Here is a 14,027-nt window from a genome sequence, read left to right as displayed (position 1 = left end):
AGACGGAGTTTCGCTCTTACTGCCCAGTCTGGAGTGCAATGGCATGATCTCGGCTCACTGCAACCTCTGCCTCCCAGGTTCAAGCAATTCTCCTGCCTCAGTCTCCCGAGTAACTGGGATTACAGGCATGTGCCACCACGCCCGGCTGATTTTTGTATTTTTAGTAGAGGCGGAGTTTCTCCACGTTGGTCAGGCTGGTCTCAAACTTCTGACCTCAGGTGATCCTCCTGCCTCGGCCTCCCAAAGTGCTGGGATTACAGGCATGAGCCACTGTGCCTGGTGAAAATATAGGTGGTTTTTTTTTTTTTAATTTTTGAAAAAATTTTGTGGGTACATAGTAGGTATATATATGGGGTACATGAAATATTTTGATTCAGGCATATAATGCATAATAATCACATCAGGATAAATGGGGTATCCATCACCTCAAGCATTTATCCTTTATGTTACAAGCAATCCAATTATATACTTTTACTTGTTTTAAAATATATAGTTAAATTGTCATTGACTCTAGTCACCCTGCTGTGCTGTGAAATGCTAGGTCTTATTTTTTCAACTTTTTGTACCCATTAACCATCCCACCTTACCCCCCACCTCCCACTACCTTTTCCAGTCTCAGGTCACTGTCATTCTACACTTATCTCCATGATTTCAATTGTTTTAATTTTTAGCTCCCACAAATAAGTGAGAACATGTCAAGTTTATCTTTCTGTGCCTGGCTTTTTTCATTTAACACAGTGACCTACAGTTTCATCCATGTTGTTGCAAATGACAGGATCTCATTCTTTTTTATGACTGAATAGTACTCCATTGTGTATATTTACCTTATTTTCTTTGTTTATTCATCTGGACACTTAGGTTGCTTTCAAATCTTGGCTATTGTGAACAGTGCTGCAGTAAACATGGGAGTTCAGGTATCTCTTTGATATACCCATTTCCTTTCTTTTGGATATATACCCAGCAGTGGGATTGCTGGATCATATGGTAGCTCAATTTTTAGCTTTTTGAAGAATGTCCAAACTGTTCTCCATAATGGTTGTACTAATTTACATTCCCACCAACAGTGTATGAGGGTTCCCTTTTCTGCACATACTTGCCAGCATTTGTTATTGCCTGAATTTTGCCATTTTTTCTGGGGCTAAATGATACTTCGTTGTAGTTTTTAAAATTTGCATTTCTCTGATGATCATTGATGCTGAGCACCTCTTCATATACCTGTTTGCTATTTGTATGTCTTCTTTTGAGAAATGTCTATTCAGATCTTTTGCCCATTTTTGATTGGATTATTAATTTTTTCCTGTAGAGTTGTTTGAGCTTCTTTTATATTCTCGTTATTCATCCCCTGTCACATGGATAGTTTGCAAATATTTTCTCCCATTCTGTGGGTTGTCTCTTCATTTTGTTGATTGTTTTCTTTGCTGTGCAGACTTGAGTTGGTCCCATTTGTCCATTTTTGCTTTGTTGCCTGTGTTTATGGAGTATTATTCAAGAAATCTTTACCCACTCCAATATCCTGGAGAGCTTCCCCAATGTTTTATTTTAGTGGTTTCATAATTTGAGGTCTTAGATTTAAGTCTTTAATCCATTTTGACTTGATTTGTGTATATGGTGAGAGATAGGGGCCTAGTTTCATTCCTGAGCATATGGATATCCAGTTTTCCCAGCATCATTTATTGAAGAGAGTTTCCTTTCCCCAATGTATGTTCTTGGCACCTTTGTTGAAAATGAGTCGTCAATGTCAGTGTCAATGTACAGATTTGTTTCTGGGTTCTCAATTTCATTCCATCGGTCTATGTGTCTGTTTCTATGCTAGTGCCATGCTGTTTTGGTTACTATAGCTCCATAGTATAATTTGAAGTCAGGTAATGTGATTCCTCTGGTTTTGTGCTTTCTGCTTAGGACAGCTTTGGTTATCCTGTGTCTTTTGTGGTTCCATGTAAGTGTTATTTATTTATTTATTTATTTATTTAGTAGCCACAGAGTCTCATTATCTTTGCAAGGTTGGTCTCAAACCCTTGGCCTCAAGCCATCCTCCTGGTTTGGTCTTCCAAAGTGTTAGGATTATAGGTGTAAGCCACCACATCCCCATTTAAGTTTTAGGATTTTTTTTTTCTATTTCTGTGAAAAAGTCATTGGTATTTTCATAGGGATTGCATTGAATCTGTAGATTGCTTTGGATAGTATGGGCATTTTAAAAATATTGATTCTTCCAGTCTGTGAACGTGGAATACCTTTCCATTTTTTGGTGTCCTCTCCAATTTCTTTCATCAGTGTTTTCTAGTTTTCATTGTAGAGATCTTTCACATCTTTGGTTAAGTTAATTCCTAGGTATTTAACTTTATTTGTAACTATTACAAATTGGATTATGTTTTGGATTTCTTTTTCAGGTTGTTCACTGTTGACATATAGAAATGCTACTGGTTTTTATATGTTGATTTTGTATCCTGCAACTTTACTAAATTTTTCAGTTCTAAATTTTTTTTGGTAGAGTCTTTAGGTTTTTCCAAATGTAGTGTCATATCATGTGCAAACAATGAGAATTTGATTTCTTTCTTTTCATTTTGGACACCCTTTATTTCTTTCTCTTGTCTGATTGCTGTAGCTAGAATGTCCAGTGCTATGTTGAATAACAGTGGTGACAGAGAGCATCTTTGTTGTGTTCCAGATCTTAGAGAAATGGTTTTCAGCTTTTCCCCACTCAGTGTGATATTAGCTGTGGATCTATGTATATGGCTTTTATTATGTTGAGATACGTTGCTTTTATACTCAGTTTTTTAAGGGTTTTTATCATGAAGGGATGTTGAATTTTGTCAAATGCTTTTTCTGCATCAATTGAAATGATCACATGGCTTTTGTTCTTCATTCTGTTGATATGATGTGTCTCATTGATTGATTTGCATATGCCCAACCATCCTTGCATCTCTGGGATAAATCCCATTTGGTCATTAATGATTGTTTCAATTTCATTTATTTCTACTCTGATCTTTATTCTTCTCTTTTACTAATTTTGGGTTTGATTTGCTATAGTTTTCTGGTTAAGATGCATCATTAGGTCATTTATTTGAAGTTTTTCTGCTTTTTTGATGTAGACACTTACTGCTATAAAATTCTCTGTCAGTACTGCTTTCACTGTATCCCATAGGTCTTGATATGTTGTGTTTCCATGATCATTTGTTTCAAGAAATTTTTAAAATTTCCTTCTTAATTTCTTCATTGATCCACTGGTATTTAAGGAGCATATTGTTTAATTTCCATGTGTTTGTATAGTTTCCAACATTTCTCTTGTTATTGATTTCTTGTTTTATTTCATTGTGATCTGAGAAGATACTTGAGGCTGGGTGCAGTGGCACATATCTGTGGTCCTGACTACTCAAGAGGCTGAGGTGGGAGGATCACTTGAGCCTGGGAGGCAGAGGCTGCAGTGAGCTGAGGTCACACCACTGTACTCCAGCCTGGGCAAGAGTGAGACCCTGTCTCAAAAAACAAAAACAAACAAAAAAAAAAAACTTGATAGTATTTCAATTTTGTGAATGTTTTAAGACTTGTTTTGTGACCTAATTTATGGTCTGTCCTTGTCATACTATCTATGTGCCGAGGAGAAGAATGTGTATTCTGCAGCCATTGGATGAAATGTTCTATAAGTATTTATTAGGTCCATTTGGTTTGTGGTACAGATTAAGTCTGATGTTTCTTTGTGGATTTTCTGTCTGTCCAGTTCTGAAAGTGGGATGTTGAAATCTCCAGCTATTACTGTATTGGGGTCTACCTCTCTCGTTAGCTGTAATAATATTTGCTTTATGTATCTGGGTGCTCCAATGTTGAGTACATATATATTTACAATTATTATATCCTCTTGATGAATTGATGCCTTTATCATTATATAATGACCTTCTTTGTCCCTTTTTGTAGTTTTTTTCTTGAAATCTATTTTGTCTGTTATAGGTATAGCCACTCCTGCTCTTTTTTGGTTTTCATTGGCGTGAAATATCTTTTTCCATCCCTTTATTTTTAGTCCACGTGTCTTTATAGGTGAAGTATGTTTCTTGTAGGTAACAGGTCATTGAATTTTGTGTTTCTTATCTATTCAGCCACTCTATGTCTTTTGATTAGAGAATTCAGCTTGTTTACATTCAGTGTTATTATTAATAAGTAAGGTCTTACTCCTGCCATTTTGTTACTTGTTTTCCGGTTGTTTTGTGGTCTTCTCTTCCTTCTTTCCTTCCTTTCTATTTTCCTTTTAGTGAAGGTGATTTTCTCTGGTGGTATGTTTTAATTTCTTGCTTTTTATTTTTTGTGTATTCATTGTATGTTTTTTTATTTAAGGTTATGAGGCTTGCAAATAACTTATAGCTCGTTATTTTAAACTGATGACAATTTGGCACTGATTGGGTAAACAAACATGCAATCGAAAAGAAGTCTAATAAATACTCTGTACTTTGTCCCCCCAACTTTTTACCTTTCTGTTATTTCTATTTATATCTTACGGTACCAAGTATGTCTTGAAAAGTTGCTGTAGTTATTTTTGATTGGTTCATCTTTTAGTCTTTTACTTAAGATATCAATAGGTTACATATCACAATTACAGTGTTGTAATATTATGTGGTTTTTTTTGTGTACTTAGTATTACCAGTGAGTTTTGTACCTTCAGATCGTTTTTTAGTTGCCCAATAACATCTTTTTTCTTTAAAATTGAAGTATTCCCTTTAGCATTTCTTGTAGAACAGGTCTGATATTGATGAAATGTCTCATTTTTTTGTTTGTCTGGGAAAGTCTTTATTTCTTCTTAAAGCTTGAAGGATGTTTTCACTGGATATACTATTCTAGGGTAAAATTTTTCCCTCAGTAGTTTATGTCATACCACTCTCTTCTGGCCTGTAATGTTTCCACTAAAAAGTCTGCCATCAGACATATTGGCACTCCATGGTATGTTATTTATTTATTTATTTATTTTGCTGCTTTTAGGATCCTTTCATCATCCTTGACCTTTGGAAGTTTGGTTATTAAATGCCTTGAATGGTAGTCTTCTTTGGGTTAACTCTGGTTGATGTATAACTTTCTTGTACTTGAATATTGATATCTTTATCTAGAATTGGGATGTTCTCTGTTATTATCCCTTTTAATAAACGTTCTGTTCCTATCTCTCTCTGCCGCCTCCTTAAGGCCAATAGCTGTTAGATTTGCCCTTTTGAAACTATTATTTAGATCTTATAGGCATGCTTCATTGTTTTTCATTCTTTTTTCTTTTGTCTCTGTTGACAGTGTATTTTCAAATAGGCTGTCTTTAAGCTTACCAATTCTTTCTTCTGCTTGTTGACTTTTATTAAGAGACTCAGTATGTCAGTTGCATTTTTCAACTCCAGAATTTCTGCTTGATTCCTTTTAATTGTTTCATCCTCTTTGTTAACTTTATCTGATAGGATTCTGAATTCCTTCTTTGTGTTATCTTGAACTTCTTTGCATTTCCTCAAAATAGCTCTCTTGAATTCTCTGTCTGAAAGGTCACATACCTCTCTGTCTCCTCAGGATTTCTGGTCCCTGGTCCCTTATTTAGTTTGTTTCTTAAGGTCATGTTTTCCTGGATGGTCCTGATGCTTGTGGATGTTCATTGGTGTCTGGGCATTGAAGGTATTTATTGTAGTCTTCACAATCTGGCCTTTTTTGTACCTGTCTTGGGAAGGCTTTCCAGGTATTTGAAGGGAATTGGGTGGTGTGATCCGATTTTGGTCATTGTAGCCATATCTACATTTGGGGGCACCCCAAGCCCAGTAATGCTGTGGTTCTTACAGACTTGCAGAGGTACTACCTTGGTGGTCTTAGATAAGGTCTAGAAGAATTCTCTGGATTACCAGGCAGAGACTCTTATTCTCTTCCCTTACGTTGTCCCAGACAAATGGAGTCTCTGATTCTGTGCACCAAGCCTCTTGTAGCTGGGGGAGTGGTGACACAAGCACTTTTGTGGCTGTCATTACTGGAACTGCACTAGGTCAGACCTGAAACCAGCATAGCACTGGATCTCACCCAAGGCCCAGTGTAACCACTACCTGGCTACCTCCTGTGTTGGCCCAAAGTTCTAGGGCTCTACAATGAGCAGGTGGCAAAGCCAGTTAGGCTTTTATCCATCGCTTTAGGACAGCGAGTTCCCCTGGGCCCCTGGCAAGTCCAGAGATGCCATCTGGGAACCAGCATCTGGAGTTGGTAACCTTAGAACCCTACCTGGTCCTCTGTTCTCCTGCAGCTGAGCTGGCACCCAAACCACAAGACAAAGTGCTTCCCACTTTTCACTCCTCTTTTCATAGGCAAAAGAGTCTCTCCGTGTGGCCACTGCAGGCCCACAGGGATTATTGCCAGGCTATTGCTCATGTTCACTTAAGGCCCAAGGGCTCTTCAGTCAGCTTGTGGTGAATGCTGCCAGGCCTGGGACTTGCCCTTCAGGGCATTAGGCTCCCCTCTGGCCCAGGCACGTCCAGGAATGCCCTACAAGAGCCAAGGCCTGGAGTCAGGGACCCCCAAGAGCCCACTTGGTGCTCTGTTCCATTGTGGCTGAACTGGTATCCAAGTTGCAAGATAAAGTCCTCTACTCTTCCCTCTCCACTGCTCAAGTAGGAGGAAGGAGTCTCTTTTGGAGCTGTGAACTGTGCTGTCTTAGATTAGGGAAAGGGTGGCATAAGCACTGCCTTGGCCACCTCAGCTGGTGTCTCACTAGGTTACATGCCCCGTAGGTCTAATGGCTTTCGAGCCCAGCCCAGCACTAAAACTTGCCTAGAAATTGCAGTTCCTGTGTCCTAGACTGCTTTTCAAGTTTATTTAGGGCCCCAGGACACTTTAGCCTATAGTGGTGAGGCTTGTTGAAACACAGGCTCCGACCGCTGGGATGGACATTTCTCCTCTGGCGAGGGTACATCTAAATTCTCCCTCCATGGGCATTGGCTGAATTCTTTGCTAATGGCCTGGGTGTTGCTTGCCAGTTGGCCTGGTGTTGCTTTCTGCTGTGACATGGCAACACTGAGTTCCAGTGCAAAGTCCCACAATCACTGCACTCTCCCTCCCCCAAGCACACAGATTCTTTGCACCACATGGCCACTGCATGGGGGTGGGGAAGGGGTGGCATAGACAATCCAAAACTGTCTTTCCTACTCTCTTCAGTGCTTCTTTCAGCAATATGAAGTTAAAACCAGGTACTGTGATCACTCACCTGATTTTTGGTTCTTGTGAAGGTGCTTTTTTGTGTAGATAGTTGTTAAATTTGGTGTTCTGTGGTGGGGGCAGCAATTGGTTGAGGCTTCTATTCAGCCATCTTGCTTCATCTCCCTCCAATAGATTTAAAAAAAAAAAAAAAAGACTTTAGAATTACCTAATTTTTTTCTTTAAAAGATATAGATGATTGGGTTTTAATTATAATCTTCAGGTGTTTCCAGAGTCATTGTGTTCTGTCATGAAAGTAATGCAAGAGCAATTTGCTGTAATGAAAAGCTAGAAGCTTTGAGAACACTTTATTTTCTAATTCCAAAACAATAATAAAAAACAGAACTTTGCTAGCTGGCTGTGTCTACTGTCATTCTTTGATGAGATAACTTTGAGTTCTAGATACCATGAGGTGTTGATATGACAGCATGTTATGATAGAAATTTTTAGAAAAGACCAGAGACTTGAGCGGTAGACTAACCTGCATGTGAAATTCACCTCCGTCACTTTTGCTCTGGTATTTTGAGCAAGTTATTTAACTTCTTTTGTAAAGTGAAGATTATACTTCTTTAGAGTTGCTATGAGGATGAAAGCACTCAGAATAAGTTCTTGTTGAATGGTAGATGTATAAGGAATACCATGTAGTAACAATTATATGTTTTGATATTGTCAGGTGAAGTGAAGGACAAAAATGTTCAAGTGGTCGAGCTTCCTATTGTAGACAGTCTTCATCCCCGTCCTCCATATTTACCCTTGGCTGTACCAGAAGACCTCGCAGATCGACTTATACGAGTGCATGGTGACCCTGCAGTGTGGTGGGTGTCTCAGTTTGTCAAATACTTGATCCGCCCACAGCCTTGGCTAGAAAAAGAAATAGAAGAAGCCACCAAGAAGCTTGGCTTCAAACATCCAGTTATTGGGTAAGAATCTGATTTTTTCTTCAAACTGTGATATGTAGTAGTTAGGGTTATGTATCTTTACAACGTATTGTGAATTTTACAATATATGGTTCAATTTTTATAGTCCCACCAAAGAACAGAGGTTCTAGAGCTATCCTAAGGGCACATGGAGACTATTCTGTTTGTTTGTTTGTTTACTTAGAATAGCTGAGAAAGTTTCTTGGTAGTGCTCTATTACTGTCTCCAGTGTTCCTCTTCCTTTGCTTCTTTCTCCTCTTATCACAGCTCTCTTTTGGCTTTTGTTGTTGTTATTTTTGAGATAGGGTCTCACTCTGTCACCCAGGCTGAAGTGTAGTGGCTCACTGCAGCCTTGACCACCCTGGGCTCAAGTGATCCTCCTACCTCAGCCTCCCAAGTATAATAGCTGGGTCTGAAGGCATGTACCACCATGTCCAGCTTCTTTTTATTTTTATTTTCATATTTCCCACCCCACATCTTTCCTTGTGTCTTAGTCTTCATATGTAGAGAAGTTATTGACCCCATTCTAAGTGTTAGACCTAAAGAAGGTACATGTGAAGTCAGAATATCAAATCGTATTTCTTCTCATGTAACTTTTGATTGAAATTCAGTGGAATCATTTGTTCTGCCCACTTCATCTCTGTAGAGCACACTGAACAATTCCAGTTTCCCCAGAGAAAGGGTGATTATGAAGGATGTGGGAAGGAAAAGATGATAGAATAGATGTCCATATGATTTTATCCACATCTGGGTTATAGTCTGGAATGCAAAGCAAAGAATAGCCATGAAGATGGCCGAGTAACTCTAGTGAAATCAAACCTTCACTCCAGATTCATAATAAAAAACTGGCCTTAGGCTTGGCCTAAGGCATACCCATATACTGTGACCTAAAGGCATATAAATCTACCTTTTTCTACATATGAATAGTGATTTAGTAATTTGTGGGGTAGGGAAGGCAAGATTTCAGGAGGATCTTTTAATTTATGAAAATAAAGTGTTATTTTTATTTCTATTAATATTACTTTGGGGCCAGGCATAGTGGCTCATGCCTATAATCACAACACTTTGGGAAGCTGAGGCAGGTGGATCACTTGAGCCCAGAAGTTTGAGAAAACTCAACCTAGGCAACATGGTTGAAACCCCATCAATATCAAAAAAAAAAAAAAGCAAAAATTAGCCAGGCATGGTGGCACATGCCTGTAGTCCCAGCTGTTCAGGAGGCTGAGGTGGGAGGATCACTTGAGCCTGGGAGACAGAGATTGGAGTAAGCCGTAATCACACTACTGCTGAAAATGTTCTGAAAATGTGTGCCACAGAGCAAGACCTTGTCTTAAAAAAAAAAAAAAAAAAAAAAGTGACTTTGGAAACACTAAGATGGGAGGAGAGAGAATACTGTGGGAGTCAGTGCCTTATTCAGTACAGGGCAGTGTGAATCTGTTTCCCCAATTTTACAGTTTTGGGGCTTTTCTTAAATATGACAGATGAAATCAGTATCTGCACTCATTTGATATGGTGAAAAACAGAGAAAGGAAATTCATTATGCCCACAACAGAAGGGCTGGAATCGGCGTCATTTACTTAAAATATTAAAAGGTTTGCCGGTCTTAACGGTGCTATAAAAGTTCATCCAGGTCAGTGTTTTCCTGGGACAACTTTAAGTTCTACAAGCTGGCAGTTATGGTGACTCTACAGGGTAAAATAAAGAGGAAAACCCTTGGCATCAGAACTTTACAAATAATATCTCTAATGTTCTTTAGTAACAGCTGTGAATCCTGGTATCATCCTGGTAACAAAAAAGTTATATTCAGTTTTTTTCCAGACAGCTGGTTGCTGCCTAGTATGAAATGCAACTCTGGAATCTCCCATTTATTCCTAAGATATGAATTATTTTCTCTATAAGAAATCATTCTTCAAAGGCTTTACTTACTTTCTAATTCCACTTGTATTGTTTAGCATGCAAATATATTTAGAATATGTATTTTTGAGTTTTTAAAATACTATGTGTTTTACTTTTTCTAATGGTTAAAATGAAAGAAAAATCTGTTAAAAATGCATATAATGCCACCATAAGTAGGGGTATAAATTAAGTACCCTGAAAGCACCCAGTGTCAGTACATTACCAGCAGAATCTGAATTTCTCCCCCAGAGTCCACGTCAGACGCACGGACAAAGTGGGAACAGAAGCTGCCTTCCATCCCATTGAAGAGTACATGGTGCATGTTGAAGAACATTTTCAGCTTCTTGCACGCAGAATGCAAGTGGACAAAAAAAGAGTGTATTTGGCCACAGATGACCCTTCTTTATTAAAGGAGGCAAAAACAAAGTAAGTTAGACCAACTGGTGATTCTAGAGTGGGGCTGTCTCTTTCAATTTAAAAGAATTCTTACTTCCCATGACTTGTGATTTTTGTATATTATTATTGCTAATTATTAGGGTTTTAAAAATTCAAGTGACTATATACTTGTATAACTGTCAGTCTAATCAAAGCATTTTTATTAGCCATATCCAATAATGCCTTATTAGAAGTCTAAAATGAACTGGACCACTGACTTATGTATTGTCACCAGCAATAATCATTATCATCATTAAAAGTATCACCCTACTTCTTGGTACTAAAATCTTCATTAGTCTGTTGGAGCTATCATAACAAATAACATAGACTGAGTGGCTTAAATTACAGAAATTTATTTCTCCCTGTTCTGGGGCTGGGAAGTTCAAGATCAAGATGCTGGCAAGGTAGATTTCATTTTCTCTTGGCTTGCAAGCAGCCACTATTTCAGTCTGTGCTCTGTGACCAGGAGAGGAAGTGTTCTGATGTCTCTACGTATAAGGACACTAATCTCATGAGGGCCCCACTCTCATCACCTCATCTAAGCCTAATTATTTCTCAATGGTCCTATTTCCAAACACCATCACATTGGGGTTAGGGATTCAACATAGGAATTTATGCAAATGTAAACATTCAGTCAGTAACACTAGCCAGCTATACAGACTGTTAGCAATAAAACCAGGTGCTTACCGTTTTGATTTCACTGTCTTTATTAACAATTACAGGCAACTGAACACGTATGTAGAGTTTTGTCTCATAATAATTTCTGGAATTTGAAAGTTATACTAAAGAAAGGTAAGGAATCAAAAAGTAAGTTTTGTAAGTTGAGGAATAAAGACTACTAGTATGTATGGAACAGTAACAATTATTTTTTGAGCTTGCCTGTATTTCAGGCACTGTGCTGAGTGCTGGGGATTTCATGATAAACAAGATACTCCCTGCTGTCAAGGAATTCCCAAATCTAATAGGGGAATAAGCAATTACCCTACAGTGTGAGTAACACTATTACAGGGTTAACATGGGGTATTCTGAAAACACACAGATAAAGCACAAATCCTAATTGGATACTTCTTATAGGATCTGGGTAAACCTGGAGTTGGTCTTTATTTACTATCAATAAATGAAGGATGTATTAAATGTATGTGAAAGTAGGAAATTAAGGAGAAGAAAATTCTAGTCTTAGTTCTGCTCCAATACTATCTCCTCCAGAAGTCATCCCTGAACCCTTGACTGGCCTGTGTCCCCCACTCTGTGCAGTCCTCTGTTGTAGTGTTTAGCACTTGCTTACTTCTGTCTCCTTCATTAGATTATAAGTACTTTGGATATAATACCTAGCTGTAGTTAAATGCCCAGTAAATATTAAATAGTGTTGATTTCAATCCCATCAGTTTGGAAACATTAACAATTAATCATTTAAGCTTTTTGGCTATTTAATTAATGTATTTATTGTCCCCCATGTTTCAAATGGGAGTGAGGAAAATAAATAGAATGAGGACTGTAATGCAGGTATTAATCTAAGTCATTAGATAATAATTTAAATCCTTTTTCTACCTCTGAAGAATCCAAATGAACCTGAAGCAAATTGCCTTTTTTGTTCAAGGCTCCCTCTCTTGAGCACCTATACACAACTACCATACACATGCGTGCATGCGTGCACGCGCACACACACACACACACACACACTGAGATATGTATATATGTAAACAAAGGGCAAATAATCAGCCAGGCATACGAATGAGTTAATGTAAGAGGGATTAAATGAACATTTGGGCACAAAACACAATTTAAAAAAAAGTATGGTTTGCCATGTTTCTTCAATTTAAAACACCAAACTGAATTTGTAGCTTGGTTGAAGAAAAAGATACTAATTTTGTCTGCTCTTTCACTTGTTCTTGAATGCATCACAAGCTTTTTTTCATGTTTTCTTGGTGAGCAAATTAATTCATGCTCACTGAAAAATATGCAAGTTGGTAAATATTCATTTTCATGCTGCTGATAAAGACATGCCCCAGAATGGGCAATTTACAAAAGGAAGAGGTTTAATGGACTTACAGTTCCACATCTCTGGTGGGGCAGGGGGACACTCACAATCATGGTAGAAGGTGAAAGGCATGTCTTACATGGCAGCAGACAAGAGAAGAGAGCTTATGCAGGGAAACTCCCATTTTTAAAACCATTAGATCTTGTGAGACTATTCACTATCACGAGAACACCAGGGGAAAGGTTTGCCCCCATGATTCAGTTACCTCCCACTGGGTCCCTCCCACAACACCTGAGAACTCAAGATGAGATTTGGGTGGAGACACAGCCAAACCATATCATTCTACCCCTGGCCACTCCCAAATCTCATGTCCTCACATTTCAAAACCAGTCATACTTTTTACAACAGTCCCCCAAAGTCTTAACTCATTTAAGCATTAACTCAAAAGTCCACAGTCCAAAGTCTCATTCAAGACAAGGCAAGTCCCTTCCACCTATGAGCCTATAAAATCAAAAGCAAGTTAGTTACTTCCTGTATACAGTGGGGATACAGGCATTGGATAAATACACCCATTCCAAAAGAGAGAAATTGGCCAAAACAAAGAGGCTACGGGCCCCATGCAATTCCGAAATCCAGTGGGGCAGTCAAATCTTAAAGCTGCAAAATGATCTCCTTTGACTCTGTGTCTCACATACAGGTCACACTGATGCAAGAGGTGTGCTCCCTTGGCCTTGGGCAACTCCACCCCTATGGCTTTGCAGTGTATAACCCCCCTCCCCGCTGCTTTCATGGGCTGTCACTAAGTGTCTGCGGCTTTTCCAGGTGCATGGTGCAAGCTGTTGGTGGATCTACCATTCTGGGGTCTGGAGGACGGTGGCCCTCTTCTAACAGCTCCACTAGGTGGTGCCCCAGTGGGGACTCTGTGTGGAGGCTTTGACCCCACATTTCACTTCTGCACTGCCCTAGCAGAGGTTCTCCATGAGAGCCCCATTCCTGCAGCAAACTTCTGTGTGGGCATCCAGGTGTTTTTATGCATCCTCTGAAATCCAGGCAGAGATTCCCAAACCTCAGTTCCTGACTCCTGTACACCCACAGGCCCAACACCACATGGAAGCTGCCAAGGCTTGGGGCTTCCACCCTCTGAAGCAATATCCTGAGCTGTACTTTAGTCCCTTTTTATCATGACAGAAGCAGCTGGGACGCAGGGTACCAGGTCCCTAGACTGAACACAGCAGAGGGACCCTGGGCCCAGCCCACAGAATCATTTTTTCCTCCTAAACATCTGGGCATCTGATGTGAGGGACTGCTGCAAAGGTCTCTTGACATGTCCTGGAGACATTTTTCCCGTTGTATTGGTGATTAACACTCGGCTCCTCATGACTTGTGCAAGTTTCTGCAGCTGGCTTGAATTTCTCCTTAGAAAATGGGATTTTCTTTTCTGTCACATTGTCAGGCTGCAAATTTTCCAAACTTTTATGCTCTGCTCCCCTTATAAAACTGAATGCCTTTAACAGTACCCAAGTCACCTCTTGAAATCTTTGCTGCTTAGATACCTATAATCCAGATACCCTAAATCATCTCTGTCAAGTTCAAAGTTCCACAGATCTCTAGGGCAGGGA

The 14,027-nt window shown here is 39.2% G+C and overlaps 1 protein-coding gene across 23 annotated transcripts in view; it reads left to right on the top strand.

Annotated features, from left to right (window-relative positions):
* FUT8 (fucosyltransferase 8) overlaps positions 1-14,027 on the top strand; it is a 339,734-nt gene that overhangs the window by 311,549 nt on the left and 14,158 nt on the right. For all 23 annotated transcript variants that reach the window (XM_050799254.1, XM_050799257.1, XM_050799256.1 and 20 more), the window contains 2 exons: positions 7,856-8,102; positions 10,245-10,421. In XM_050799254.1, the coding sequence (XP_050655211.1) occupies positions 7,856-8,102; positions 10,245-10,421 (424 nt within the window). The remainder of the gene's footprint in view (positions 1-7,855; positions 8,103-10,244; positions 10,422-14,027) is intronic.

Source organism: Macaca thibetana, chromosome 7, assembly GCF_024542745.1.
Source record: "Macaca thibetana thibetana isolate TM-01 chromosome 7, ASM2454274v1, whole genome shotgun sequence".
Lineage (NCBI taxonomy): Eukaryota > Metazoa > Chordata > Mammalia > Primates > Cercopithecidae > Macaca > Macaca thibetana.
The sequence above is the reverse complement of the archived record's forward strand: the minus strand, read 5'-3'. Positions and strand labels throughout refer to the sequence as shown.